This window comes from Armigeres subalbatus, chromosome 3, assembly GCF_024139115.2.
Source record: "Armigeres subalbatus isolate Guangzhou_Male chromosome 3, GZ_Asu_2, whole genome shotgun sequence".
In the NCBI taxonomy this organism is placed as follows: domain Eukaryota; kingdom Metazoa; phylum Arthropoda; class Insecta; order Diptera; family Culicidae; genus Armigeres; species Armigeres subalbatus.
Window position 1 is genome coordinate 79234136 of NC_085141.1, and position 27802 is coordinate 79261937.

Consider the following 27802-nt stretch of genomic DNA (forward strand, 5'->3'; position numbering starts at 1 on the left):
TGCTGTTAAGAATTTGGCAAATCTGCGCAGCGATTTTTTCGGTTACTCGGTGAAGCACAATTTAGCTGTTTTATACAATACATATTGTGAACATTATGCAATGATTCAAACTGATGTGTCGAACGAACGATTTTTTGCAGAACCAGTGCCCGGTTAGGATTCGCTTTTGTTTTCAATCAGGCAGGGATCTCCATTCAGCCTTGCGAGCAAAGGCGTAGGATTGCAAAGCCGGAAATGGTGAGCTCGATTCTCGGTCCGGTCTAGGATGTTTTTTGGTGAGAAACATAGTGTATCCATTGTATTTGCCATACAAGATACATACTCATGCAATGGTGGGCATGGAAATGCTTTCAATTAATAATTGAGGAAATGCTAATATAATGCTAAGTTGGAGGAATGTAAAGCCATAGAAAAAGAAGAATTTGGAATGAGTTTAAAATCTTATGTTCTTCGCAGTGGCGTTGCGTAACCTCACTTCTTACCTGTGCATTGATACCTACAAAAATTAAAATTTTGATATTTTGACAACCCTAATAGAAAATAAAATTATCAGAGTCTTTTGAACTAATCAAAATCTAGTTATTCCATGCATTTCCGCACACCATTTCTTAAATTACAATTTAGTGCACAATGCAAATGCTATTTGGTCGAATGCCGTTTGGCCGAACGCCCCGTGAGTAGTGAGAATTACATGAAGTGTACAGCGAGAAGTGAGGAATGAGACACTAATAAGACGTGAGAAGTAGGAAGTGAATTGAGAGATGGGAAGAAAAATGTGAGAAGTTACAAGGGAAGGGTGAGAGGTGAAAGAGAGAAGTGAAAGACCAGATATTAAAAGTGGAAAGTTAGTAGTGAGAATTGTATGAAGTGTACAGTGAGGAGACGTTAGAAGTAGGAAGTGAATTGAGAGATGAGAAAAAGGTGAGTAGTGTGAGGTGAGAATTGAGAAACCAGAAGTTATAAGTGAAAAGAAAGAAGTGTTAGATGAGAAGTGAAAAGTGAGATATGAGATATGAGAACTGAAAAGTGAGAAATAAGCAATGAGAAGTGAGTAATGAAAAGTGTGAAATGAGAATTGAGAAATGAGTAGTGAGAAGTAACAACTGAGAAGTGAGAAATGAGAAATGAGAGGCGAGAAAGGAGAAGTGTGGACCAATAAGTGAAAAGTGACAAATGAAACACTTTTCACTTTTGGCAAGTGAGATGTACATATGTAGGTATTGAAAATTGTAAAATCTGTCCTTGTTTAATTCTAACTTTCTTCTTCCTTTCTCCTTTTTCCCTCTTTCTACTTACTTTTCCTTCTTTTTTCCTTTTTCCTTTTCTTTTTTTTCTTACTTTTTCCTTTTTGCCTTTCTCGTATACAAAGTATACGTAAAGGCTATATGATCGCTCAAAAAAAAACTTTTTATAGAAGGCCCGGAGACCCATAGTGTTATATACCGATCGACTCAGCTCGACGAATTGAGGTGATGTCTGTGTGTGTGTGTGTTTTTTTTTTATAGAGGGATGAAGGCAAATCTGCATACAGACACCTGAAATTATCACTCAGGGAGTGGGGTTGGCGCGGTTGGCAGAAGGCCAGACCGCCGGACCCACTAAACCCACCCAAGCAACAGAAGGTTACTTGAGTTACCCTCTCTTCTAATGCACAATTCCCCCCGGGACTACCTTTCAGTATTACTTCTGTGGAATAAAGCAGTACTAAAAGTACTCCTCCCAAAACAACACCTTTCACAGTGCCTCTCTTCGATGTTTTGTCATACGTCTGAGCCCTTTGGCTCCCTTATTGGTGCCAGCAAGCACACAAAAGCGTGGGCCCTTAAGCCCTTTACTTTTTTTTTTTCCTTGTGCCATTCAGCAACGCATCTACTTTCCTTTTTATTTTTAGAGCCATTTAGCTCTCAACGTGCTCGCAAGCTACTCAGATAGTCCCCGGCGGCGGATCTACCCTACTCCGACGGGGAGTCCCCGGCGGCGGAAGCTCCCCGATACCGACGACCCGCATTCGTGGATGGCTGTTACATTACCAACACTACACATTCACCTGGTATGCATGTTCATAGATCCGCTCAAGTCCTACGCACATTCTCACTTCAACGGGTGACCGGACGAGTGCCGAGGTCAGGCCAAAGATTCCGGGTGGAGATAGCTTCCGGTTCAGTGGTGCCCCGACGACCCGAAGCAGGTGCATTCACGCGGCACGATCTACTCAACTGGTCCCCGGCGGTGGACCTAGCCTACTCCGATTAACCGATTTCCCATGAACTGCGCCTTTCAGCTTCTTGCTTAACCGATGAGCCATTCAGCTCTCACCTTGGTCGCGGACTACTCGGATAGTCCCCGGCGGTGGATCAATCCTACTCCGACAGGAGTTCCCCGACGTCGGAAGCTCCCCGTAACCGACGACCCGTCTCAACGGGTGACCGGGCGAGTGCCGAGGTCAATCCAAAGATTCCGGGTGGAGATAACTTCCAGTTCAATGGTGCCCCGACGACCCGAAGCCGGTACATTCGCACGCCACGGTCTACTCAGCTGATCCCCGGCGGTGGACCTAGCCTACTCCGATAACCGAGTTTCATTTGCCTTGAGCCATTCAGCTCTCACCTTATTCATTGAGCCATTTAGCTCCCGCCTCGGTCGCGATCGCGAACGACTCGGATAGTCCCCGACGGCGGATCTAACCTACTCCGACGAGAAGTTCCCCGAAAGCGGGAGCTCCTCCGAACCCGGCCGTTTCGCCACGTTCTGCGGCTACGCGCTCGCCGCAAGCTGAATACAGTTGCGACGCTGTCGTTCCCATCCATTATCGACATATATATTCACGACTTCCACGACTCGTGGTCCGCTATCCGTAACGGCTGCCTGCTGCTGCTCTATGCGCCAACTTCGTTGCAGAATGTCGGCTATCCTGGACGTCGCTCTTGCAACCGCTCTCCACTGTTCTGGGTTCTGGCACATTTTTATGACGATGTTATCGGTGTTGGTGTCCGTTCCGCATGCCCCCAACATCGCACTCCTCTCCGTTTCGAACCGAGGACATGTGAACAGGATGTGTTCAGCCGTTTCTGTCACGTCTGGGCATTGCGGACAGGTGGGAGAAGCCGCGTGACCAAACCTGTGTAGGTACCACTTGAAGCATCCATGGCCTGTTAAGAACTGGGTCAAGCCAAAGTTTAGCTCCCCATGAGGTCTGCTAATCCATGCCGACACACTTGGGACTAAGCGATGGGTCCACCTTCCCTTAGGCGAGTTGTCCCACTCTCTCTGCCATTTGGCTACCGTTGCTGCCTTTATATTCCTTCGAGCGTTATCGGTGCCCCTGAGGGCGTAGCACTCCTCGTCTTCCTCTACCACCAGTTTGATAGGCATCATGCCCGCGAGTACACATGCCGCTTCGCGAGATACGGTGCGATATGCGCTGATAACTCTCAGGCACATTAGCCTATGAGTACTCTCCAGCTTTCGCACGTTGCAGTTTACGCTCAACGCTGACACCCAAGCTGGTCCTCCGTATCGTAGTATTGAAACCGCCACGCTTGCCAGCAGCTTGCGCTTGCTGGAGCACACCCTAGAGTTGTTCGCCATCATCCTCGATAGTGCCGCTATCGCCGTCGACGCGCGCTGGCAGGCGTAGTCGACATGACTTTTAAGCTCAACTTATCGTCGAGCATCAGCCCCAATTGTTTCAGAGATCTCTTGGAGGTGATGTCGCAGCCGCCGACTCTAATTGTCGCCTCCTGAACCGATTTCCGATTGTTAACGACTATCATCTCCGTTTTATGATGCGCCAACTGTAGCTTCTTGCTGCGCAACCATTCCTCCACTAGGCTGATCGAATAGGCTGCAGTCAATTCGACCTCTTCGACGGATTCTCCGTACACGGTCATGGTTACGTCATCGGCGAATCCCACTAACTTGACTCCTGGCGGGAGCTTCAACCGCAGCACGCCATCGTACATCACGTTCCACAGCAATGGACCCAAAATTGATCCCTGTGGGACACCTGCCGTGATGGGGCGGTAGCCAAGCCTTCGTCTGTCTCGTAGATCAATAATCGATTCTGAAAGTAGCTTCCCAGAATCTTATACAGCCCTACCGGTACTCCCAGCCGAAGCAACGAGTTCGCGATCTCCATCCAGCACGCACTGTTGAATGCATTCCGCACGTCGAGTGTTATTACTGCGCAGTAACGTATACCGCGCCGCTTGCATTCGATGGCGACCTTTGCAGTGTCAACCACCGATTTAATGGCACCCAGAGTAGACCTTCCTCTCCGAAAGCCGAATTGCTCGCTCGATAATCCTCCTACCTCCTCGACGTACGGCGACAGTCTGTTCAGGATCAACTTCTCCAGTAGCTTCCCTACCGTGTCTATAAGACAGATTGGTCTGTACGCTGAGGGGTCTCCTGGTGGCTTGCCAGGTTTCGGTAACAGGACCAAACGCTGTCTCTTCCATATATCCGGGAATGTCCTCTCGTCCAGACACTTCTGCATGGCCAACCTAAACATGTTCGGGTTAGTCGTTATGGCTGCCTTCAATGCCATATTCGGGATCCCGTCCGGACCAGGTGCTTTACTCGGGTCGAGGGACTTTGCCACCGTTAATATCTCTTCTACCGTCACCCTCTCCACCGCTTCATCATTTGCTACCCTCGCTGCTGGCGGCCAGTGGGTTGGGCCGTGGTGCGGGAATAGTGCCTCGATTATAGTCTTCAGCCTCGTTGGACATCGCTCGGGAGGAGCCAGTGCTCCTCTTGTTTTGGCCATCACCACCTGATAGGCGTCTCCCCATGGGTTCGAGTTGGCGCTCTGGCACAGTCTGTCGAAGCAGGCTTTCTTGCTTTCTTTGATGGCCTTGTTTAGAGCCAGCCTCGCTGCTTTGAATTGCTCGATGTGTTCCTCCCTCACTTCCGCCAAGCGTGTCCTTTGCGTTTTTCTTCTAGCCCGGAGACAGGCTGCTCGAAGGGCTGCAATTTCATCGCTCCACCAGTATACCTGTGGCCTGCAGTTCCGTGGTCGCACCTTCCTCGGCATGGTCGCGTCACAAGCTCGAGACAGGACCGCAATCAGTTCGTCGCCGCTTAAACTTCCCGTGTTTTCTTCCAGACCCATAGCTTCACTGAAGGTCCCACCGTCGAAGTGGGCGACCTTCCACGACCGGGTTGTGGGAGTAGCTCTCCGGCTTTCTCTTCTTGCCTCGCTGCCTATCCTGTACCGGATAGCTAGATGGTCACTGTGGGTATAACCGTCGTCGACCATCCACTGCATATCACCGACCAAACTTGGACTGCAGAACGTTACGTCTATTATCGATTCCACTCCGTTTCGCTGGAAGGTACTTTTGGAGCCTTCGTTGCACAGCACGACATCCAGCTTGGCGAAAGCCTCTAGCAGCGTTTGCCCTCTCCGGTTAGTAAAGCGACTTCCCCACTCTATCGCCCACGCATTGAAGTCTCCTGCAATTACTACTGGCTTGCTACCCACTAGGTCTGATGTTAGCCGATCGACCATCTCGGTGAATTGTTCTATCGGCCACCTTGGTGGGGCGTAGCAGCTGCAGTAGTACACTCCATTTATTTTCGCTATAACAGTACCCTCCGCTCTTGTGTTCAGCACTTCCTGGATCGGGTATCTTCCCGTCGTACAAATCGCCGCTGATTTGGATCTATCCGCTACCCAGTTCCCATTATCCGCGGGGATGCGGTACGGGTCCGACAAGATAGCGACGTCCGTTCTCGCTTCTACTACCGACTGCCACAGCAACTGCTGGGCGGCCGCACAATGGTTGAGGTTGAGCTGCGTTACTTGCACGGCTTCCTCGTATAACCACTCAACGGGCACGCAGGTCCACCCATAGCGTGGTTATGTTCCTGCTTCCTGCTCGCGCATAGCGTACACGATGGTGCTTTCTCGCACGTGTGCGCCTTATGACCCTCTTCGCCGCATCGCCTACATAGGTTACTCCTATCCGGCCCTTTGCACGCCCACGATTTGTGTCCCGGTTCGAGGCAGCGGAAGCACTTGTCGACTACCGGTGGTTGGTAGAGGCTGACTGGACATACTGACCAGCCAATTTTCAGCTTACCAACTTTGATCACCTTGTTAGCGTCGATGGCCGGTAACTTCACCGTGGCAATCTGCGTCCCCTGCGGTCCTCTTCGCAGACGGATGGACGCATTTGCTACCACCACTCCACCTTGGTCCTTGATGGCCGAGGCGATCTCTTCCGATGTCGTGACCTCGTCCAGCTGCTTGCATTGGAGAGTCACTTCGTCGTGTAGAGCCCTCACTTCTACGCTCTCGCCTAGGACTTCCTGGGCTAGCGCTCCATATGAGGTACCGTTCGCCTGTGAGCCCTTCCTTAAGACAAGGATCATCTCGCCCGCTCTCGTCCGCCTTATGCTACAAACCTCTTTACCAAGGTCCGCCAGTTTCTCGGCGCTGCGCATCGCCTTGAGCACGTCGGCGTAGCGCTCTTTCTCTGTTTTAATGAGAAGTGCTTCACCCTTCTGTCTGGCTCTCGCCGGGCGCGTGATTGCCGCTTTCACCTTCGGTTTATTTACTACCGTTTGCCAGGGACCGTCCGACCGCAGGTTGTCTTGGTCGGGTTGGCTTCCCTCCTCCGGTGGCCGACTGGCTCGTTTCGTCCTTGCTTTCTTCTTACGCCGTTCGCCCATGTTTGCAACTTCCGTGGGCCCGCTCTTCTGATTTGCGCTCTCCCGACGCCTTTTTGCGTTCTGTTTAAAGCGCTTAATGCCAGGCGAGTCCCTGGCTCGCTTATCTGTTCTCCTCTCTACCGCTCTGTCTCTGAGGGCAAAATCTAACGCCTCCTGTGCCATGGTTGTGGTACTATGGAAGGAGAAGGGAGCAGTCTGTGCACTCTTCTCCGCTTTACCACAGCCTTCCAGCCTGGCCGCAAGCACTTCCTGTTCTTGCTTGGCAGCAAGAACCAAATTGCGAAGCTTAAGCAATTTCAGCTTCAGCTCCCTCGACATATTGCCCCGTTCATTGGTGAAGTCGATAATGTCATCGAGTTGCACCATGACGACGGTCAAGCTCGGCAGGATGCCACTCGACCCTATCTCCACTGCATTGTGCTGCTGCTTATCGACTATTGGCGTATCGTTATCGCTCTCCACGACGACTACTTCGCTACTCGTGTCCTTCGTCTTCATTTCTCTCGCACCCGATGCGTTAGGTGGAGACCTCTCCAAAACTCTCCTTGCGAAAGGGGTTCCGTTGCTTTTTGCTTGATTTGGCTTTATTCATGATTGTTGGGTCCTCTCTAGGGCCGCTCTATAACCCAGTTGGAATAGTCGCCTTCTTAATCCCATGGTTATCTTTGCAGATGCAGTGAGGCCATGCGGGGGTTGACACCTCGGTGTTCAGAGCCGGATCGGCGTAAGCCAGGAAGGAATCAACTGGTCCTACTCCCATCTGGTTGGTTAAGCCAGACGGCTGGATTGGGACGGCGTGCCCCAAGGCCTGCCACGGTTTTACGGGACGGAAGGCAGCTGTGGCATTAGTGTGTGTGTGTGTGTGTGTGTGTGTGTGTGTGTGTGTGTGTGTGTGTGTGTGTGTGTGTGTGTGTGTGTGTGTGTGTGTGTGTGTGTGTGTGTGTGTGTGTGTGTGTGTGTGTGTGTGTGTGTGTGTGTGTGTGTGTGTGTGTGTGTGTGTGTGTGTGTGTGTGTGTGTGTGTGTGTGTGTGTGTGTGTGTGTGTGTGTGTGTGTGTGTGTGTGTGTGTGTGTGTGTGTGTGTGTGTGTGTGTGTGTGTGTGTGTGTGTGTGTGTGTGTCTGAGCGCACCCACCCAAAAAAGTGTCACTCATTTTGCAGGTACTTATCCCTAATCGATTTACTCGCAACAATTTGCATTCGACGCAGGATACTCTACCATTGTTTCCTATTGAAAATTGGCCAGATCTGACTATGGGCTCGGAAGTTATGGCCAAAATACTGTTTTTATAATGCACGAGAAAGACACCATCACCGCTTGGTGGATTAATCAGGATTTTTCTTTTAATTTTTTATTCTTTATTTTTTTCTTTCTTTTCCCTTCCTCTTTTTTCCTTCTTTTTTCTTATTTCTTCCTTCTGCGTGCTTCCATCTTTTTTTTTTCTTTTTTCATTATTCTTTCTCTTCATCCATAATATTTTTCTACTCCTTTCCCTTCTTTCTTATTCTTTCTCTTGCCTTCTTTTTTTCTCCTTCTTCTGTTTTTCATTTTCTTTAAACTATCACACTCACTTTTCACCACTCACTTCCCACTTCTTACTTCTCACTTGTTATTGTGCTCAGACCTCAGTACTCACTGCCATTCCTAGACACTCACTTCACTTAGATCGTCTCATTTCGCACTGCTTAGTTTTCACTTTTAACTATGCACACTTCGAACATCTCATTTCACTTGATAAGGAAATTGTAATTATTCGGCCAAACGTCATTCGGCCCTTTCGACTAAAATGCATTCGTTTCAAATGACCCTAAAGCATATTTCTTCTTCTTTTTCTTCCTCTATGGCTCTACGTTCCAACTGGAACTTGGCCTGCTTTTAGCATTTCCTCAGTTATTAATTGAATGCTTTCTATGCCCGCCATTTCATGTGTATGTATCTTGTGTGGCAAATACAATGGATACACCATGTCCAGGGGGTTCAAGAATGTTACATCTACATGCTATGAAATTTTTTCGATATTTTTGAAAACAATAAAATTAATAAGTTCCCTATCTCGATACTTCCCCAATTCGATGGTCCCTTCAATATCGAGTAAGAGAGACTTCACTGCCAAAACCAGGCATTGCAATATCATCTGAGCACAGGATAGTATCTTTACTTGGGCAAAGATATTATCCCTAATCAAAGAGCACTCTGGAAAGATATTATCATTTGAGCATTTGATGATGATCCCGGTTCGTGGTTTGTTAATGTTGCGAGGGCGTTGCTACAACAAAAACAGTGAAAAAACTTTTCTCCATGGTGAGCATTGCACTTTGTTTACTGAGCAGATAGATAACTAAGATCGATATCCCAGCATATCATCAGTATCTTTGCTCAGAAGATCGAATGATGGGATAAATTGCAATGCCTGGCCAAAACAAACATTTTGTTTAGAATCTTGCAGGGTTTGAATCCAAAGGAGAATGAGAAAATCTCTCACTTATCATATCTGTTCTGTATACACTCTCGATGATACAGTGAGAGACGTTTTTCGGCAGCTGTTAGGATAATGAACTGATTCGGGGGGCTACAACCCATGATAAATTTCTTTCAACGAGCCTCAATTGCGGGGGGGGGTGCACCTGTTCGCATGATGCATTTCAACTTGTTTTATACAGCTGTGCGAAAAAAATATGTTCCCCAACATAAAATAAGCGAGAATAAAGCGTTTTATCAAACGGTGGGGGCCGCCTATTCGAATCAGTTTTTTTTTCATCTTATTTAATACAAGTATTATCAAGTATATCTTATATAATACGCGATTTAGCTCCCTTATTCTAAGCGGATAAAGATGAATTGGCTTTTTAAAAGCGTGTGTTCGGATTTTGTAAAATGTTTGTTATTTGAGTTTGTAGCCTGTTCAGACATGGTTTCTTACGAAAGTATTAATTAAAAATATGGAATAGTGTGGGTCCAAGTCCCACCAGCAGCCGAATCTTTTTTTGCAATATCTCATAAAAATCACCTTAAAATGGCAAACTTAATTATGTGTATAAAAATTGAACATCTTTTCCAAATAAAAGTAAAAATCTGACTTCCCTCGCAAGTCATCAATCAAGAAAAAGAGAAACGATGATACCCTGCAGTATCATACACCGTAGCTGGTTGGACGCACGGTGGCAAGCGAACCTCTATTGTCGTTGCAGAAGCAAACCCGCTTCAAATGAGACAAATGATTTGTGATTCTAACGCAACCGACTGCTGTCGAATTCTGATACACATAGCTGGGTATAGAGAAAAGGGTGTGAAATGTTGCCAAAGCAGATTCGATGGATACGGGGAATTGCCTGATATCCCATCGTTATTAGCTGGTTATGGAACAACTTCTCGCAAGGGCAGCTATTGTATAATTGGTAAAACGTCCGCGTACTTAATGGAATAGTGTGGGTTCAAGTCCCACCAGCAGCCGAATCTTTTTTCGCAATACACTCGATTCTGTTTTTACACGGATTATTATAGTCCTATACACAATTTTTGCAAAGTTGCTCCATTTGCATGATTCGTCGAGAAATCATAAAACTTTTTTTACACGGATTTTCAAATTTTGAACTGAAAACTTATTTTACACGGAACGCATCCCCCGTGTAAAAAAAATCGTGTGTATCTCATAAAAATCACCTTAAAATGACAAACTTAACTATGTGTGTGTGTATGTTAGGGTGGCTCAAATTAGTATGGGAAAAACTTTGTTCAATTTTTTTGATGGGCCGCCCTCTTATTCGGTTCTATTTGATGCCCTGATGCTCTGGACAAAATTTCAGCCAAATCGGTCAACGTTTGAGCGGTGCTAAACTCGTTGGAAGTTTATATGGAAAAATGTATGCAGAAACATCCAAAAACAGTAAATTGCAGCTGAACTACACAACGTACGATGAAGAACTATGATACTCATGCAGATCTTAGAGAATTTAATACAGAATGTTATGCAGAAAACCGCGAGAAGATTCGAGTTTGCCCGGCTAAGTTATTAGCATTTCTCTGCAGTGGGGTTTGAGCAAATTTCGTTTCTTTTAACTTTGAAAAGAAATAAATTCACCCCTACAACACTCCAGTAAAATGCTAATATCTTTGCGTAATAAACTCTAATCTTCTCGCGGTTTTCAGCATAACATTCTGTATTTTATTTTACAAGAACTGAATGAGTATCATGGTTCTTGATCGTAAATTGTGCCGTCCTACTGCAAATCACTGTTTTTGGATGTTTCTGCATACATTTTTCCATATAAACTTCCAACGAGTTTAGCACTGGGCACGGCAAATGCTGGGTAAAGCGTACCATTGGTACTTCGCGTACCTGAAGGAATAAAATAGACCCCATCTCGCGGTCCTTAGCCTCTTACCCAGCAACTCCTATCCCTACCTCCCCGCGGTGCTGGCCGGGATACGAGCAACCTTAGGGAAGATCGGGTAACCAACCCCGGTGGGAACTATGGTCGTATGCTGACAGGGAAGGGGGTTTGCTCCTCTCGGAGGTGCAAATCTTATTGAGCGTCTGTTCTCCATGTCAGGATCGGCTCACAACAGCGTCTGTTCTCCATGTTAGGGGCGGCTGATCATCGTCCGAGTGCCAGCGAGGGACTCTAAGTGAAACTGTGCACCATGGTCCACCGGAAATAAGGAGGAATGGTCCTCCGGAAATTTAGGGGTTTGGTGTCAGGCCCTGCAAGCCAGCCTTTAAAAATCATAAGCAACGAACAATCAACAAGAGAGTACGGACCGGAACCATCGGCGAAGACCACTGCGACGAAAAGGGACTAGCGATTGGAAACTCGGTTCGTGGAACTGCAAATCTCTCAACTTCATCGGGAGCACACGCATACTCGCCGATGTGCTCAAGGACCGTGGATTCGGCATCGTAGCGCTGCAGGAGGTTTGTTGGAAGGGATCAATGGTGCGAACGTTTAGAGGTAATCATACCATCTACCAGAGCTGCGGCAGCACACACGAGCTGGGAACAGCTTTCATAGTGATGGGCGATATGCAAAGGCGCGTGATCGGGTGGTGGCCGATCAACGAGAGAATGTGCAGGTTGAGGATCAAAGGCCGGTTCTTCAACTTCAGCATAATCAACGTCCATAGTCCACACTCCGGAAGCACTGATGATGATAAGGACGCATTCTACGCGCAGCTGGAACGTGAGTACGACAGCTGCCCAAGCCACGACGTCAAAATCATCATAGGAGATTTGAACGCTCAGGTTGGCCAAGAGGAGGAGTTTAGACCGACTATTGGAAAGTTCAGCGCTCACCGGCTGACGAACGAAAACGGCCTACGACTAATTGATTTCGCCGCCTCCAAGAATATGGCCATTCGCAGCACCTACTTCCAACACAGCCTCCCGTATCGGTACACCTGGAGATCACCACTGCAGACAGAATCACAAATCGACCACGTTCTGATTGATGGACGGCACTTCTCCGACATTATCGACGTCAGGACATATCGTGGCGCTAACATCGACTCTGACCACTATCTGGTGATGGTTAAACTGCGCCCAAAACTATCCGTCATCAACAATGTTCGGTACCGACGACCGCCGCGGTACGACCTAGAGCGACTGAAGCAACCTGATGTCGCCACTGCATACGCGCAGCATCTCGAGGCAGCGTTGCCGGAAGAGGGTGAGCTCGATGGGGCCCCTCTTGAGGACTGCTGGAATACAGTCAAAGCAGCCATTAACGACGCAGCGGAGAACAACGTCGGGTATATGGGTCGAAGTCGACGGAACGATTGGTTCGACGAAGAGTGCAGACAGATTCTGGAGGAGAAGGACGCAGCGCGGGCGGTCGCGCTGCAGCAAGGTACCCGGCAGAACGTGGAACGTTATAGACGGAAGCGGAGACAGCAGACCCGCCTTTTTCAGGAGAAGAAACGCCGCCTGGAAGAAGCGGAGTGCGAGGAGATGGAACAGCTGTGCCGTTCTCAAGATACACGCAAGTTCTATCAAAAGCTCAACGCATCCCGCAAAGGCTTTGTGCCGCGAGCCGAAATGTGCCGGGATAAGGATGGGAGCATCTTGACGGACGAACGTGTGGTGATCGAAAGGTGGAAGCAGCACTACGAGGAACATCTGAATGGCGCTGAGAGTACAGGCAATGAAAGTCAAGGCAGCGGAGGAGATGACTACGTCAGTTCAGCGGACGATGGAAGCCAACCAGCCCCCACCTTGAGGGAAGTTAAGGATGCCATTCAACAGCTAAAGACCAATAAAGCAGCTGGTAAGGATGGTATCGGAGCTGAGCTCATCAAGATGGGCCCGGAAAAGCTGGCCACTTGCCTGCACAAACTGATAGTCAGAATCTGGGAAAACGAACAGCTACCGGAGGAGTGGAAGGAAGGGGTTATATGCCCCATCTACAAGAAAGGCGACAAACTGGAGTGTGAGAACTTTCGAGCGATCACCATCCTTAATGCCGCCTACAAAGTGATATCCCAGATCATCTTCCGTCGTCTGTCACCATTAGTGAACGAGTTCGTGGGAAGTTATCAAGCCGGCTTCGTTGACGGCCGCTCGACAACGGACCAGATCTTTACTGTACGGCAAATCCTTCAAAATGCCGTGAATACCAGGTCCCAACGCACCATCTGTTCGTTGATTTCAAGGCGGCATACGACAGTATAGACCGCGTAGAGCTATGGAAAATTATGGACGAGAACAGCTTCCTGGAAAGCTTACCAGACTGATCAAAGCAACGGTGGATGGTGTGCAAAACTGTGTGAAGATCTCGGGCGAACACTCCAGTTCGTTCGAATCGCGCCGGGGACTAAGACAAGGTGATGGACTTTCGTGCCTGTTGTTCAACATTGCGCTAGAAGGTGTCATGCGGAGAGCCGGGTGTAACAGCCGGGGAACGATTTTCAACAGATCCAGTCAATTTATTTGCTTCGCGGATGACATGGACATTGTCGGCCGAACATTTGCAAAGGTGGCAGAACTGTACACCCGCCTGAAACGTGAAGCAACAAAAGTTGGACTGGTGGTGAATGCGTCAAAGACAAAGTACATGCTTGTGGGTGGAACCGAGCGCGACAGGGTCCGCCTGGGAAGCAGTGTTACGATAGACGGGGATACCTTCGAGGTGGTCGAGGAATTCGTCTACCTCGGATCCTTGCTAACGGCTGACAACAACGTTAGTCGTGAAATACGAAGACGCATCATCTGTGGAAGTCGGGCCTATTACGGGCTCCAGAAGAAACTGCGGTCGAAAAAGATTCGCCACCGCACCAAATGTGTCATGTACAAGACGTTAATAAGACCGGTAGTCCTCTACGGACATGAAACATGGACAATGCTCGAGGAGGACGTGCAAGCACTCGGAGTATTCGAGAGACGGGTGCTTAGGACCATCTTTGGCGGTGTACAAGAAGACGGTGTGTGGCGGCGAAGAATGAACCATGAGCTCGCCCAGCTCTACGGCGAACCCAGTATCCAGAAGGTAGCTAAAGCCGGAAGGGTACGATGGGCAGGGCATGTTGCAAGAATGCCGGACAGCAACCCTGCAAAGATGGTGTTCGCTTCCGATCCGGCAGGTACGAGACGACGTGGAGCGCAGCGAGCGAGATGGGCAGACCAGGTGCAGAACGACTTGGCGAGCGTGGGGCGTATTCGAGGATGGAGAGATGCGGCCTCGAACCGTGTATTGTGGCGTCAAATTGTTGATTCAGTGTTATCTGTATAGATGTAGACTAAATAAATGAATGAAAATAAAAAAATGTGTTTAGCACTGCCAAAACGTTGACCGATTTGGCTGCAAGTTTTGTCCAGAGCATCATGGCATCAAATAGAATCGAATAAGAGGGCGGCCCATCAAAAAATTTTAAAAAGCGTTTTTTGAGCCACCCTAGTGTATGTGTGTATCTTCAATCTAACCCCCACTGTCCAGCAGTGGTATTATGGAAGAAAGCTGTCTTTAATAAAGTCAGCTTTAGCCCGGGAGTTAGAAGGTGTTAGCTCTACTGCAGCTCCAGTGACCCATTTCAGACTGCCTGGTAACTCACGCCCAGTCCGAGGTCACTTTCACTTGCAATAAGCCCCGCCTGGTTATGCTACCATTATCAATTGGATAATGGATCCATAAACAAACTTCCGGATTTTTGAATCCAGCGCGTATTTAGTTTTTGAATCATATTAAAACATATTGAAACAATCTCACCAAATTGATCCAATTCCGTATAAATGAACTGAGTAAGAGCAGATTACAACTAGTGTCCACGAGCAAACCACTACTCTTCCAGCGCTATTCCGAGCAATTCTTTATTGATCCAAAAAATGACAAACTTAATTATGTGTATCAAAATTGAACATCTTTTCCTAAAAGAAATAAAAATAATATGAGTGAACTTTGACATCAAAATTCAGATTTTTTTTTAGTTATTCAAAATAATGGTTTTAAATAATCCACGAACAGTTTAAAAAAAACCAGACAACATTCCAAATCTTGCTAATCCCGGAATATATTCCAACTGGTAGTCTCATATACACCAACATGGTCTAGTCGAAGAATGTCAGAATGTCAAACTCACCAGATCTCAATCATAACGGCTGAGAATTCACGAACATTTTTGAAAAAAGGCGGCAACTTTCAGAATCTCAGATCCCAAGACAACTCATCTGGTAGTATCATATACACTAGCGCCGCAAAGCGGGTGAATTTCAAATCAGTTATGTATTTTAATTTTTGTTTGGTCATGCATCGTGCATTTACAATTTATTTTAGGACGAAGTTAGTTATTTCTACTAGTATTCCGTTGGTTCCGAGGGTTCCGGAGGACCAGTTCGCGATTATTCGTAACTAATCAATGTAGTAGGGTAACGGTACCCTTAGGGTAGGTAGCATCAAAAGTGGAGGTAGTGGGGTTTTAATGAGATTTATCATAAATATACCATTTACGATGGTTTCAGTTGATGCGTCATGATTTAAATGCCCTGTTGAATGCAACTTATCTTAATATTCCGCTTGAAAAACTATTGAAAACAATGATTTTCCTTAACAAAATTGACTCCCTTGCACCTATAGCAGTGCAACTGTACCAATAGTGGCGAGTCTCATAAGAAACCAATGGATAGCACCACTATGGGAACCAAAATTAATTTTTACCGCCACTAAAGGAACAGTGCACCCATAGTGGTGCAAGCAATATTTGGTAATTGTTGATGTTAAATGACATCTATCTCATTTTTGTTAGCAAATTTATTAGTTTATCTATTGACTAAGATATTAAAGCTGTAATTTTCCCATAATTATCTTTTTTTTTTTAAATATTTTCTTTTGTAGTAGATCCACTAATATCTCCTCCACTATTGGTACCGTTACCCTACACCCTACACCATGTGAGTATTTTTATTTTTTTTTTTGCGAAAACATCACCTCGATATTTTTTTGTTTCACTAATCAAAACTGTTGTACTTTGTTGCATTTTTTACAACCAGCGGTTTAAGAAAAGCAATTATGTATCCCGGAATGTTACAAGAAAACCAATAACTTCGTCCATTTCCTATTATCCTTGTTTAAACCTTAAACTGGGTTACTATCGCTTAAAGGTGGACAAATTATTATTATATCACAAAGGACAAAATAGAATAAAATCATGATGATAATGGCATATATCTTTCTGTCAAAGATATTTTTAATATATTAATTTAATTATGAAATATACAATATTTCACTGGAAAGACATCATCACTGTTCGGTGAAATGTAACGAAAAGGGAAAAAATCATCACGTATCCATCTGTTTGCGAACAGGGCTGTTGAAAAGGCATATTGTTAATAATAGATTAGATACCAACCCTAATCCAATGAAGTAAAAAGTCACGAATTCTGATGCGTTGTAATGTCACAAATTAGGCACCTTACGTCATATCAATTCAAAGTTACATGTTTATTTCGATTATATGAGGGAGAGGTAGTAAAATGCATACCAAGAGGAAAAGACAAACCATATTTTTTAAATATTTGACTATAACACAGCATAAGTGATTTTAAAAGTAGTTATCTTCTTCTTCATTAGATAAACACTCAAACCCTTTTTTAAATGTTTGGCATTAGGCTTTTAGCTCGATAAATGATTTTATTCTTTCGATTTCTTTTTTTTAATTGTTTTTGATTCGAAATATAGCTTCATAAAAGCATACACGTCGTTCTTGAATCAAGCTGCACTTTGCAAACCACGCAATCTACGGAGGGTCTGTTAATTATCTGCCACCTGATCGATCAACTTTACTCGCTGCGCACCTTGCTTTCTTGTACCCAACGGATCACTATCGAAACACCATTTTTCACCGAGTAATTGTCCGACATTCTGGTTACGTGGCCGGCACATTGTAGTCGTCCGTTAATTGTGGTATTATTCCCCTACAACTACACTGCCCATGATCGCATATTTGTAACATTTGCATTTTCGTCGATTTTGAGTTAAGCTTATGGATCGTCCTCAAATTGTTAGTTATTTAAGCTGACTAAGTGAAATCAGAAAGTTTGTTCTAGAAAACCTTGAAAAACCATCAAGTTGTTTTGTAACATTGAGCGAAGTGACCGCATATCGGTAACACTGGGAAATTCTATCGCCGGTATGCCGTATTCATTGAACAAAAAAAATCGCAATTAATTTGTACTCAAATAGCAAGTAATGTAAATGATGCTATGGGAAATTTCAACTGAAAAAAGTGTTTCTCTTATTTTTGATGATTTTTAGAACTTTAATTAGATTTCCATACTGATACATATCACAAACTTTTGTCGATTGTTACAAATATGCGATCATGGGCAGTACAGCAATTCGTGCTTCATTTGCCTCCTCAAGGTAGCGTCCACCATAGATTGTATGCAGCATTGCTCTTACACAGACTGTAAGTACACGTTATTCTTGCGTTCGTCTAATGAGCGTGTTGTTCGAGTTAGCAGCAATTCCAAAATAGCGATATATTCTGTATATGTAAACTGTGCATATTGTTCAAATATGTACACCCACACAACAGATGTTAGGTTTTGTAACAATTCTGTTTAAGAATCTAACAAACTATGTATAAGAGCTTAGCGTAGCATATACAAATTGCTTGAAATGTGACATTCTTAGTCAATTATTGCAATAAAAGGAATATTTATATAAAATGCAGAATTGTATAGCAATCCAACATTCACTGGTTGGGTGCAAACTGAACGCTGCTTTAAAACGTGATGATGTCATGGTAGAATAGGTCCAATGTATTTTTGAAGTACCTTGTTAAAAAAACTATAATCATAGACAGAAAAAAAAGTTTTGGATTCTAAACGGTTTAACAAGGTGATTATGTTGGAAACTTTGGCTTGACGTTACCACCCAGAAAATGAACAATTCCAACGTTTGATTTTTTTCAATAAATGCAACTCGTTCGTCCTAATGCGCTATTAGTCCGTAAAAAGTATTTCATCAAGCACAATGCGTGAACTCGAAGGCTTTATTCCGTGCCAACGAGCCGCGTTTTGGGTCTGGAAAATCATCGGCATATGGGCAACAGAAGACGAGAGTCCCTATTACAGGGCGTACCGTCGGATATACCATTTCTTCTTCACTGGAGTTTATCTGTTTGCGATGTTCTGCAGTTCATTTTTTATGGATAATTTGGATACGCTTTGGACGGAGATACTGTTTTTGCTGCCGACGGAAATAGCCATGTTGGTCAAATCCGTAACCGTTGCGAACAAATTTGAAGCCATTTACGGTCTGAATCGGACTACTGTCTCGAAAGAGTTTAAGACAATGTGTCCGAAGCAAAGAAAGGAATATGAGCGGTATTTCGGTCGATTCAGCAAAATAATGATGTTCTACTACTTCTGCAGTGTTCTAACGGTTTTGGCTTCTTTGGGATTTATATTCGATGGACGACTTAAGTTGCCATTCTTCAATTGGTTTTTCTGGGTCCCAATAGATAGGGATCATATAAACAATTACTATATTTTGGCTGTGTATCAGATAGTTGGTATGACGGCACACTGTCTTTTGAACGTATCGGGTGACGTGAACATCGCCTATTTGCTATCGACAGCTGGTAAACAATTGGATCTGCTAAGTTACAATCTTGCTCAACTGCCAGTGTACCCAACGAGGAGTGATATTGAAAAGGAGCTTTATAAAAAAAAGTTTGAGGAGCACATTCAACAATATAATCGAATCTATGAGTAACTTGTTCAAATGCTCTTAATTGTTGGATTTCTAATAGCATATTATTTTTATAGTTTTGCACGAGAAACCGAAAAACAAGTTTCATGGAGCGTTTTTGCGCAAATCTGTGCCAGTGGTGTAACAATATGTGCTGTGATATTTCGATTATCAGCGGTAATTTGTATCTTATATATAACAATCGAGACGAGATACAACAATCAATATTTTCCGCCTTTACAGACTAGCGCACTCGACAACGTGAGCTCCACGTTTTACATGTACTTCTATCTGATATCGATGTTGACGCAGATTTTCTTACCGTGTTACTCCGGAAACGATGTTACGCTCAAGAGTCAGAAGTTGACCAACGCCTTGTACACCTCAGATTGGTACCGATTGGCCCTCAATGACCGAAAGGATCTGAAAATGATGATGCTTCGCACCAATAAGCCAATTCGATTGAAGGCGGGCAATTTCTTCAACTTCAACCTAGATGACTTCACATCGGTAAAGTGTTACGATATACATTCTTGCGTAGTCCGTAGTTAACACAAACGGTTTTTTTCCAGACCCTAAATAGATCATACTCGTTATACGCGGTCATTAATCGACAAAAATAAGAAAGAAGCGATTTTTCCGATGCAACTATTGGGCAGCTATTAGGTCCTAAAACACTCAACAATGTTGTACTTGAACGATTGGTTTGCAAAGAGTAGCAAAGAAATTAATTACATCTTGCTATAGACGGGAGCTCATGTCACCCCAGAAAATCGGAATTGTTTTTTTTTGTTATTATTTTATTACAATATAAGATAGTTATAAACTGAATAGTTTCATAAGATGCCTTCCTACGGTCCCCTCTACTCTAGCTTAAGATTTGTTTCTATATAAGTTGCCCCAAAAATGCTTTAATTCTGTATTCAGTTAAATTTTTTATCCCAAAATCATTCCACAAGTGAAGTCAAAGCGAAACGCATACGTACCGCTCGGTATATGAACATATGTGGAGCGTGTACGATACGATATGTGGGATATAGATTTGATTGAATCTAATTCGTTCCCCAATTTGTGATAGAAAGCGAAAATCGAAAGCGATGGAAAATCGCCTCCACCGTATGGTTTGCCATTTTTGTTCTTGTGCCGTAATGGAACGAAACCAGGTCAGGTTTTTATATAGAGATGTTTTGTTACTTCTGTATCACAAAAAATATGCAAACTCATACGAACTAGAAACGGAGTTAGTTTTCGACTGGTCGATAATTTTTGAGTTGAAGATAACTAGTTCATCGCGAAAGAATCAATCGATAAAGATTTTTTATATATTTTTTTTTCTTTCGACTTATGTTCAAAAAAGAGAAAACTTTATAAGCTGTCTATTTGTAATTCTAATTAGAAATGGCACAAATATAGAAATGGAAAAAGATATTCGAGGTGTTAATAACTAATTCACTGTTGGCCTACACTGGTGTTGCTTTTTTACGCGGTTTGTTTTTGGTAATTTCCTGCCATTAGATTTAATAACATATTAAGTAGTCCCCCGAATAAAAAATAAAAAGTCAGAATGTATTTGAAATGCTGTACAAAATCGTGATTTCTTTACGTGGCGTTTTACCCTCAGACAGTTTGATTTTCGCAGGTTGCAATTGATTGCGGTAAAGCTGACTTATTTCCTTTCCCACGAGTTTTATTCACAACTACTCAACTCAACTTTAGCCAACAACAGTTCCATTGTAGGAAATACATTAGTGGCCAACACTATTTTGCAACTACCAACCATGGGAGAACGGTATTGTCCCATTGTTTATAGCTTCAAGTGATATTTGCTAGCTTTATCATGCATATGCAGTTTTCACTCACAAGTAGTCTTGGCCTCGCTCGGTTCGTCGTGTGAGTCACGAATGTTATCCGCCATAGCAAGTGATTTTTTGTTGCAACCTTCTGACAGTTCGTTATCTTTTATGATTGATCAAAAATGTGATGAGTACTATGGTTTGATTGTCTTAGGTGACCTACAATGCCGTCATGATCAGATTTGAGCTAGTGAACATTTGTTCAGGGTTTTAACCATTTGAAAATCATTCGAAATTATCGTCCGAGATGGCTGCAACTAGACACTTCCAACCAGTTTTTCGTTACCTCAGAGAATAAATTAATTTTCATTTCACAAAGAAAACTATGTATTTTCATTTACCCCAGTAGGTTCAACCATAATAAGCAAACTAACAGTCATTCTTAATTACGAAAATGATTATGATTCGTATTCCCACGTATTGCTCGTCAAGTTCAATCTGTCGCACATATCATCTTCTCCTCAATCTTAGAAAGATTTATGATTTCTCAGATCTATTTGCATAGGAGCAAATAAGAAATGAAAACAAACAAACGAAATCCGAACGAGTGAAAAGTGAAACTCACGCACGCATCCACCGTCGAAAGTGATGACGGATGACCTCATGAACCAAATAAAACTGCCTGCTGTCAGTCTGGTGTGCCCAGCCTACCCGCCGCCATCAGTAGCCAATTTGCTGGCGTAAATGCTTTCGGTCGCATCAGAACCATAGACAATAACCCAACCAGCCAGCCAGCAGCCGCGATCCATTTTTCGCATTTTCATTTTCACCATTGTTTTCCCCCATTAATGCAGATAGTGTTGGTTTTTCTCCAGCAGCTGGGCCGGTTACTGGTGCCTAATTGTGTTTGACTTTCAGAGCGCGACTGGAGTCGAACAAACGGGCGGTCGTGACCCGTGACAAGCCATCACCCCGTACATCGACCTCATTAGGTGCGAGCAAGCATTAGAAACGCGATTCACGTTGTTTGGGTAACTACCGGCTAGAACTGAATTTAGTGAATTGGGTTGATGTTTTCAGCAGAGGTGAGGTACATTTTTTGGGAAAGATGATTGTAACATGCAAATCAAATGTAAACCGATTATTTGAGAAAATTCTTCTGTTCTACATTTCTTATTTTGAAAAATAACCAAAAACTAAAATTGAACCACCTAGTAGTGGTACTGCCTTTTTCGCATTTAACCAAGACACCAACCTTTTCGGTTTGGATCATTATTTGTTTATAACTTTTGTACCCAATTACAAATCCAATATCAAAGTCAATAGCGATCAACAAGACTTTACCACCTTTCGAATGCACCTTATTACAAGAAAATCGGTTAAGGCTTACTTATATGAAAAGCTGGTTACAAATTTATTCATCTTTTGTGCATATATGCACACACATACGCACGGACGGACAAACATTCGCTCAATTCGTCGAGCTGGGGCGATTTGTATATTACTTCTATGGGTCTACGAGCCTTCTATAAAAAGTTCGCTTTCGGAGTGAAATGATAGCCTTTTGGTACAACTTTGTTGTACAAGAAAGGCAAAACTTTGTTGTATGAGAAAGGCAAAAATTGTAATCTTGCTTTTGGCTAATATGCGTGCTTATAATACTTAAAAATCACAAATATAGGAACAGTTTTATTTAGTTAGTTACTTAGATGGTGTTCCAATCTAAAAACCCAACAGTCTGATTCAAATTTATTGAATCACTTATCCACTCCACTCCATCGGGCCGTAGTCCTCTATTTTGTTAGGTAAAGCGTCATCACAATCGACGCATTCCTGATAAGCTTCTTCTTCTTCCTCACTGTCGCTGCTGGCGTCCATTTCATAACGGAACTTTTCGCTAACGGAACTTTGCAATTTTTAAACGATCATTTTGATGTAATAAAAAGTATATGTGACCGCATTAAATTTTGAAGGAAACTCTTTTTACTTCAACCAAGTTTTCCAAATTCCATACAAAAATTACCATTTCGGGAGAGTAGTCAACACCATATTTGCATGTGGCGCACGGCAGGAAAGGAGCGATGAGAGCGATAGAAAGTCCGTCAACTCTGTATCTTAGTAGCGTGACACTAGAAAGCGTATTCCCATTTGTAAACACGGAGATACCAAATAAATAAATAGAAATAAAATGTAGGAATGGGACGAGATAAATAATTGATGGTAAATAAGACAAGAAGTTCCTCCAAGAATTCCTCCGAAAGTTCCTCCAGGAATTCATCCAAGAATTCCTCCGGGAATTCTTCCAGGAATTCCTTCGGAAGTTCCTGCAAAAATTCATCCAAGAATTCCTCCGGGAATTCTTCCAGGAATTCCTTCGGAAGTTCCTCCAGGAATTCCTTCGGAAGTTCCTCCAGGAATTCCTTCGGAAGTTCCTCCAGGAATTCCTTCGGAAGTTCCTCCAGGAATTCCTTCGGAAGTTCCTCCAGGAATTCCTTCGGAAGTTCCTCCAGGAATTCCTTCGGAAGTTCCTCCAGGAATTCCTTCGGAAGTTCCTCCAGGAATTCCTTCGGAAGTTCCTCCAGGAATTCCTTCGAAAGTTCCTCCAGGAATTCCTTCGGAAGTTCCTCCAGGTATTCCTTCGGAAGTTCCTCCAGGAATTCCTTCGGAAGTTCCGCCAGGAATTCCAGGGCTGTTACAACAGTCGCGGATTTCGCGATTTTCGCGTTTTTCGCGTATTTCGCGAATTTGTCGCGGATTTACTCTTCCAGTCGCGAAAATCGCGGTTCCGTCAAATATTGTCGCGAAAATCGCGGATTTATAATTACACTCTCGCGAAAATCGCGATTTCCCTCAATTTAATTTTAGGATTAATTCAACATGTCATTTATTTTGGCGTTTGCAAAAAAGGCAACCCGTCGAGATCCAAACACATAGTATTGTCGGGCCGCCATCAAACCGGACCGCGCGATTGAGCACTCGCGCTGCGAATTATTTCATTAGTAGTGCGCATTATGCACGCATGGATGTGCTATTATGCGCACTAATCAGAAATGAGTTGCTACGTCTAATAACTGCAGATATTTCATTTTATTGAAAACAAATTTTCGATTTTCTACTATACACGGAATATTTGAATAATCTTTCAATAGTCGTTTGGATGTTGGTTTAAGTGGACACATAGAAAGTCTGTCGAATTGTCATATCGATCATATTGCATTTCCGGATTACCGAAATACCGAGACGGTCCGATCGGTCGGAGAGCTATTTATTTTATTGCTTAGAACCTTCGTGCCGCTAATTGCGGAAATACAATTATGATTACTTGCGCTGGATAGAAGGTCGACGATAAAGTAGGATCAAACGCAGTAACGCAACTGTCGGGACGAAACTGATAGCTGATCGAAGCTGTCTTTATTTAGATTTTTTGAAATTTATAATGGCACGGCAAATGCTGGGTAAAGCGTACCATTGGTATTTCGCGTACCTGAAGGAATAACATAGACCCCATCTCGCGGTCCTTAGCCTCTTACCCAGCAACTCCTATCCCTACCTCCCCGCGGTGCTGGCCGGGATACGAGCAACCTTAGGGAAGATCGGGTAACCAACCCCGGTGGGAACTATGGTCGTATGCTGACAGGGAAGGGGGGGGGTTTGCTCCTCTTCGGAGGTGCAAATCTTATTGAGCGTCTGTTCTCCATGTCAGGATCGGCTCACAACAGCGTCTGTTCTCCATGTTAGGGGCGGCTGATCATCGTCCGAGTGCCAGCGAGGGACTCTAAGTGAAACTGTGCACCATGGTCCACCGGAAATAAGGAGGAATGGTCCTCCGGAAATTTAGGGGGTTTGGTGTCAGGCCCTGCAAGCCAGCCTTTAAAAAATCATAAGCAACGAACAATCAACAAGAGAGTACGGACCGGAACCATCGGCGAAGACCACTGCGACGAAAAGGGACTAGCGATTGGAAACTCGGTTCGTGGAACTGCAAATCTCTCAACTTCATCCAGGAGTAGTAATCCTCATGCTTTTGTTATTTTTGTTTAAGACTGGAATCAAGGACCACTCCCCTTCTTGATTTCTGATAGCATTCTAGATAAGGATCTCAAAAGTAAAACATGAGTATCACTAGTGTCCAATCTACGAATTACACCGTAACAATGCTAATGCTAACAATGCTAATGCTAATGCTAAAATGCAAATCTCTCAACTTCATCGGGAGCACACGCATACTCGCCGATGTGCTCAAGGACCGTGGATTCGGCATCGTAGCGCTGCAGGAGGTTTGTTGGAAGGGATCAATGGTGCGAACGTTTAGAGGTAATCATACCATCTACCAGAGCTGCGGCAACACACACGAGCTGGGAACAGCTTTCATAGTGATGGGCGATATGCAAAGGCGCGTGATCGGGTGGTGGTCGATCAATGAAAGAATGTGCAGGTTGAGGATCAAAGGCCGGTTCTTCAACTTCAGCATAATCAACGTCCATAGCCCACACTCCGGAAGCACTGATGATGATAAGGACGCATTCTACGCGCAGCTGGAACGTGAGTACGACAGCTGCCCAAGCCACGACGTCAAAATCATCATAGGAGATTTGAACGCTCAGGTTGGCCAAGAGGAGGAGTTTAGACCGACTATTGGAAAGTTCAGCGCTCACCGGCTGACGAACGAAAACGGCCTACGACTAATTGATTTCGCCGCCTCCAAGAATATGGCCATTCGTAGCACCTACTTCCAACACAGCCACCCGTATCGGTACACCTGGAGATCACCACTGCAGACAGAATCACAAATCGACCACGTTCCGATTGATGGACGGCACTTCTCCGACATTATCGACGTCAGGACATATCGTGGCGCTAACATCGACTCGGACCACTATCTGGTGATGGTTAAACTGCGCCCAAAACTATCCGTCATCAACAATGTTCGGTACCGACGACCGCCGCGGTACGACCTAGAGCGACTGAAGCAACCTGATGTCGCCACTGCATACGCGCAGCATCTCGAGGCAGCGTTGCCGGAAGAGGGTGAGCTCGATGGGGCCCCTCTTGAGGACTGCTGGAGTACAGTTAAAGCAGCCATCAACGACGCAGCGGAGAACAACGTCGGGTATATGGGTCGAAGTCGACGGAACGATTGGTTCGACGAAGAGTGCAGACAGATTCTGGAGGAGAAGGACGCAGTGCGGGCGGTCGCGCTGCAGCAAGGTACCCGGCAGAACGTGGAACGTTATAGACGGAAGCGGAGACAGCAGAGCCGCCTTTTTCAGGAGAAGAAACGCCGCCTGGAAGAAGCGGAGTGCGAGGAGATGGAACAGCTGTGCCGTTCTCAAGATACACGCAAGTTCTATCAGAAGCTCAACGCATCCCGCAAAGGCTTCGTGCCGCGAGCCGAAATGTGCCGGGATAAGGATGGGAGCATCTTGACGGACGAACGTGTGGTGATCGAAAGGTGGAAGCAGCACTACGAGGAACATCTGAATGGCGCTGAGAGTACAGGCAGTGAAAGTCAAGGCAGCGGAGGAGATGACTACGTCAGTTCAGCGGACGATGGAAGCCAACCAGCCCCCACCTTGAGGGAAGTTAAGGATGCCATTCAACAGCTAAAGACCAATAAAGCAGCTGGTAAGGATGGTATCGGAGCTGAGCTCATCAAGATGGGCCCGGAAAAGCTGGCCACTTGCCTGCACATAGTGATAGTCAGAATCTGGGAAACCGAACAGCTACCGGAGGAGTGGAAGGAAGGGGTTATATGCCCCATCTACAAGAAAGGCGACAAACTGGAGTGTGAGAACTTTCGAGCGATCACCATCCTTAATGCCGCCTACAAAGTGATATCCCAGATCATCTTCCGTCGTCTGTCACCATTAGTGAACGAGTTCGTGGGAAGTTATCAAGCCGGCTTCGTTGACGGCCGCTCGACAACGGACCAGATCTTTACTGTACGGTAAATCCTTCAAAAATGCCGTGAATACCAGGTCCCAACGCACCATCTGTTCGTTGATTTCAAGGCGGCATACGACAGTATAGACCGCGTAGAGCTATGGAAAATTATGGACGAGAACAGCTGGGAAGCTTACCAGACTGATCAAAGCAACGGTGGATGGTGTGCAAAACTGTGTGAAGATTTCGGGCGAACACTCCAGTTCGTTCGAATCGCGCCGGGGACTAAGACAAGGTGATGGACTTTCGTGCCTGTTGTTCAACATTGCGCTAGAAGGTGTCATGCGGAGAGCCGGGTGTAACAGCCGGGGTACGATTTTCAACAGATCCAGTCAATTTATTTGCTTCGCGGATGACATGGACATTGTCGGCCGAACATTTGCAAAGGTGGCAGAACTGTACACCCGCCTGAAACGTGAAGCAACAAAACTTGGACTGGTGGTGAATGCGTCAAAGACAAAGTACATGCTTGTGGGCGGAACCGAGCGCGACAGGGCCCGCCTGGGAAGCAGTGTTACGATAGACGGGGATACCTTCGAGGTGGTCGAGGAATTCGTCTACCTCGGATCCTTGCTAACGGCTGACAACAACGTTAGTCGTGAAATACGAAGGCGTATCATCTGTGGAAGTCGGGCCTACTACGGGCTCCAGAAGAAACTGCGGTCGAAAAAGATTCGCCACCGCACCAAATGTGTCATGTACAAGACGTTAATAAGACCGGTAGTCCTCTACGGACATGAAACATGGACAATGCTCGAGGAGGACTTGCAAGCACTCGGAGTATTCGAGAGACGGGACTCGAGACTCCCACTATTGCAGGCATCTCATTCAAACCATTCAGTATTCATCCTTTGTTCTATTATGCATTCCAATAACTTTTTGGTAGGCTAGTTTTTGTTCCATTACTTTCGCTTCAAAATTCCTCGCTGTTCTTATATCCATTGAGAGTTCGTTCGTGATTACTCAGTTGCAGTAAACTGTCTGACTGAACTTGAGCCTTGAGACTCCAAACGAATCCTACGATGGATAGCACATACAACGTTGTAATGCTCACTATAGATGGCAAAACGCTATCGTGTACGCGGCCTACCATGAAGACTACGGCCTCTTCTGGGATGTCTAGTGCATGTTATCTTCGCTTGACGCTCTTCCGGTAAATGAAAAACGTGTCTGCCGTGTTGTATAAGCTTAGCAATACTTATTTATTT

General features: G+C 45.0%; 2 protein-coding genes across 3 annotated transcripts in view; both read left to right on the plus strand.

Annotated features, from left to right (window-relative positions):
- LOC134221141 (beta-TrCP) overlaps positions 1-27802 on the plus strand; it is a 154465-nt gene that overhangs the window by 55264 nt on the left and 71399 nt on the right. The gene's annotated exons all lie outside the window — the stretch shown is intronic.
- LOC134227017 (odorant receptor 94a-like) lies at positions 18139-20092 on the plus strand. The gene is made up of 4 exons (XM_062708203.1): positions 18139-18878; positions 18936-19035; positions 19102-19368; positions 19431-20092. Exons 1-4 carry the CDS (start codon positions 18139-18141, stop codon positions 19479-19481), a joined length of 1158 nt encoding a protein of 385 aa, XP_062564187.1. The 3' UTR covers positions 19482-20092.

Coding starts and splice junctions, on each gene's coding strand:
- LOC134227017 (XM_062708203.1), top strand. CDS start 18,139: ATGCGTGAACTCGAAGGCTTTATTCCGTGCCAACGAGCCGCGTTTTGG. Junction 18,879..18,935: donor CAATATAATCGAATCTATGA/GTAACTTGTTCA, acceptor TTATTTTTATAG/TTTTGCACGAGAAACCGAAA. Junction 19,036..19,101: donor TGATATTTCGATTATCAGCG/GTAATTTGTATC, acceptor CCGCCTTTACAG/ACTAGCGCACTCGACAACGT.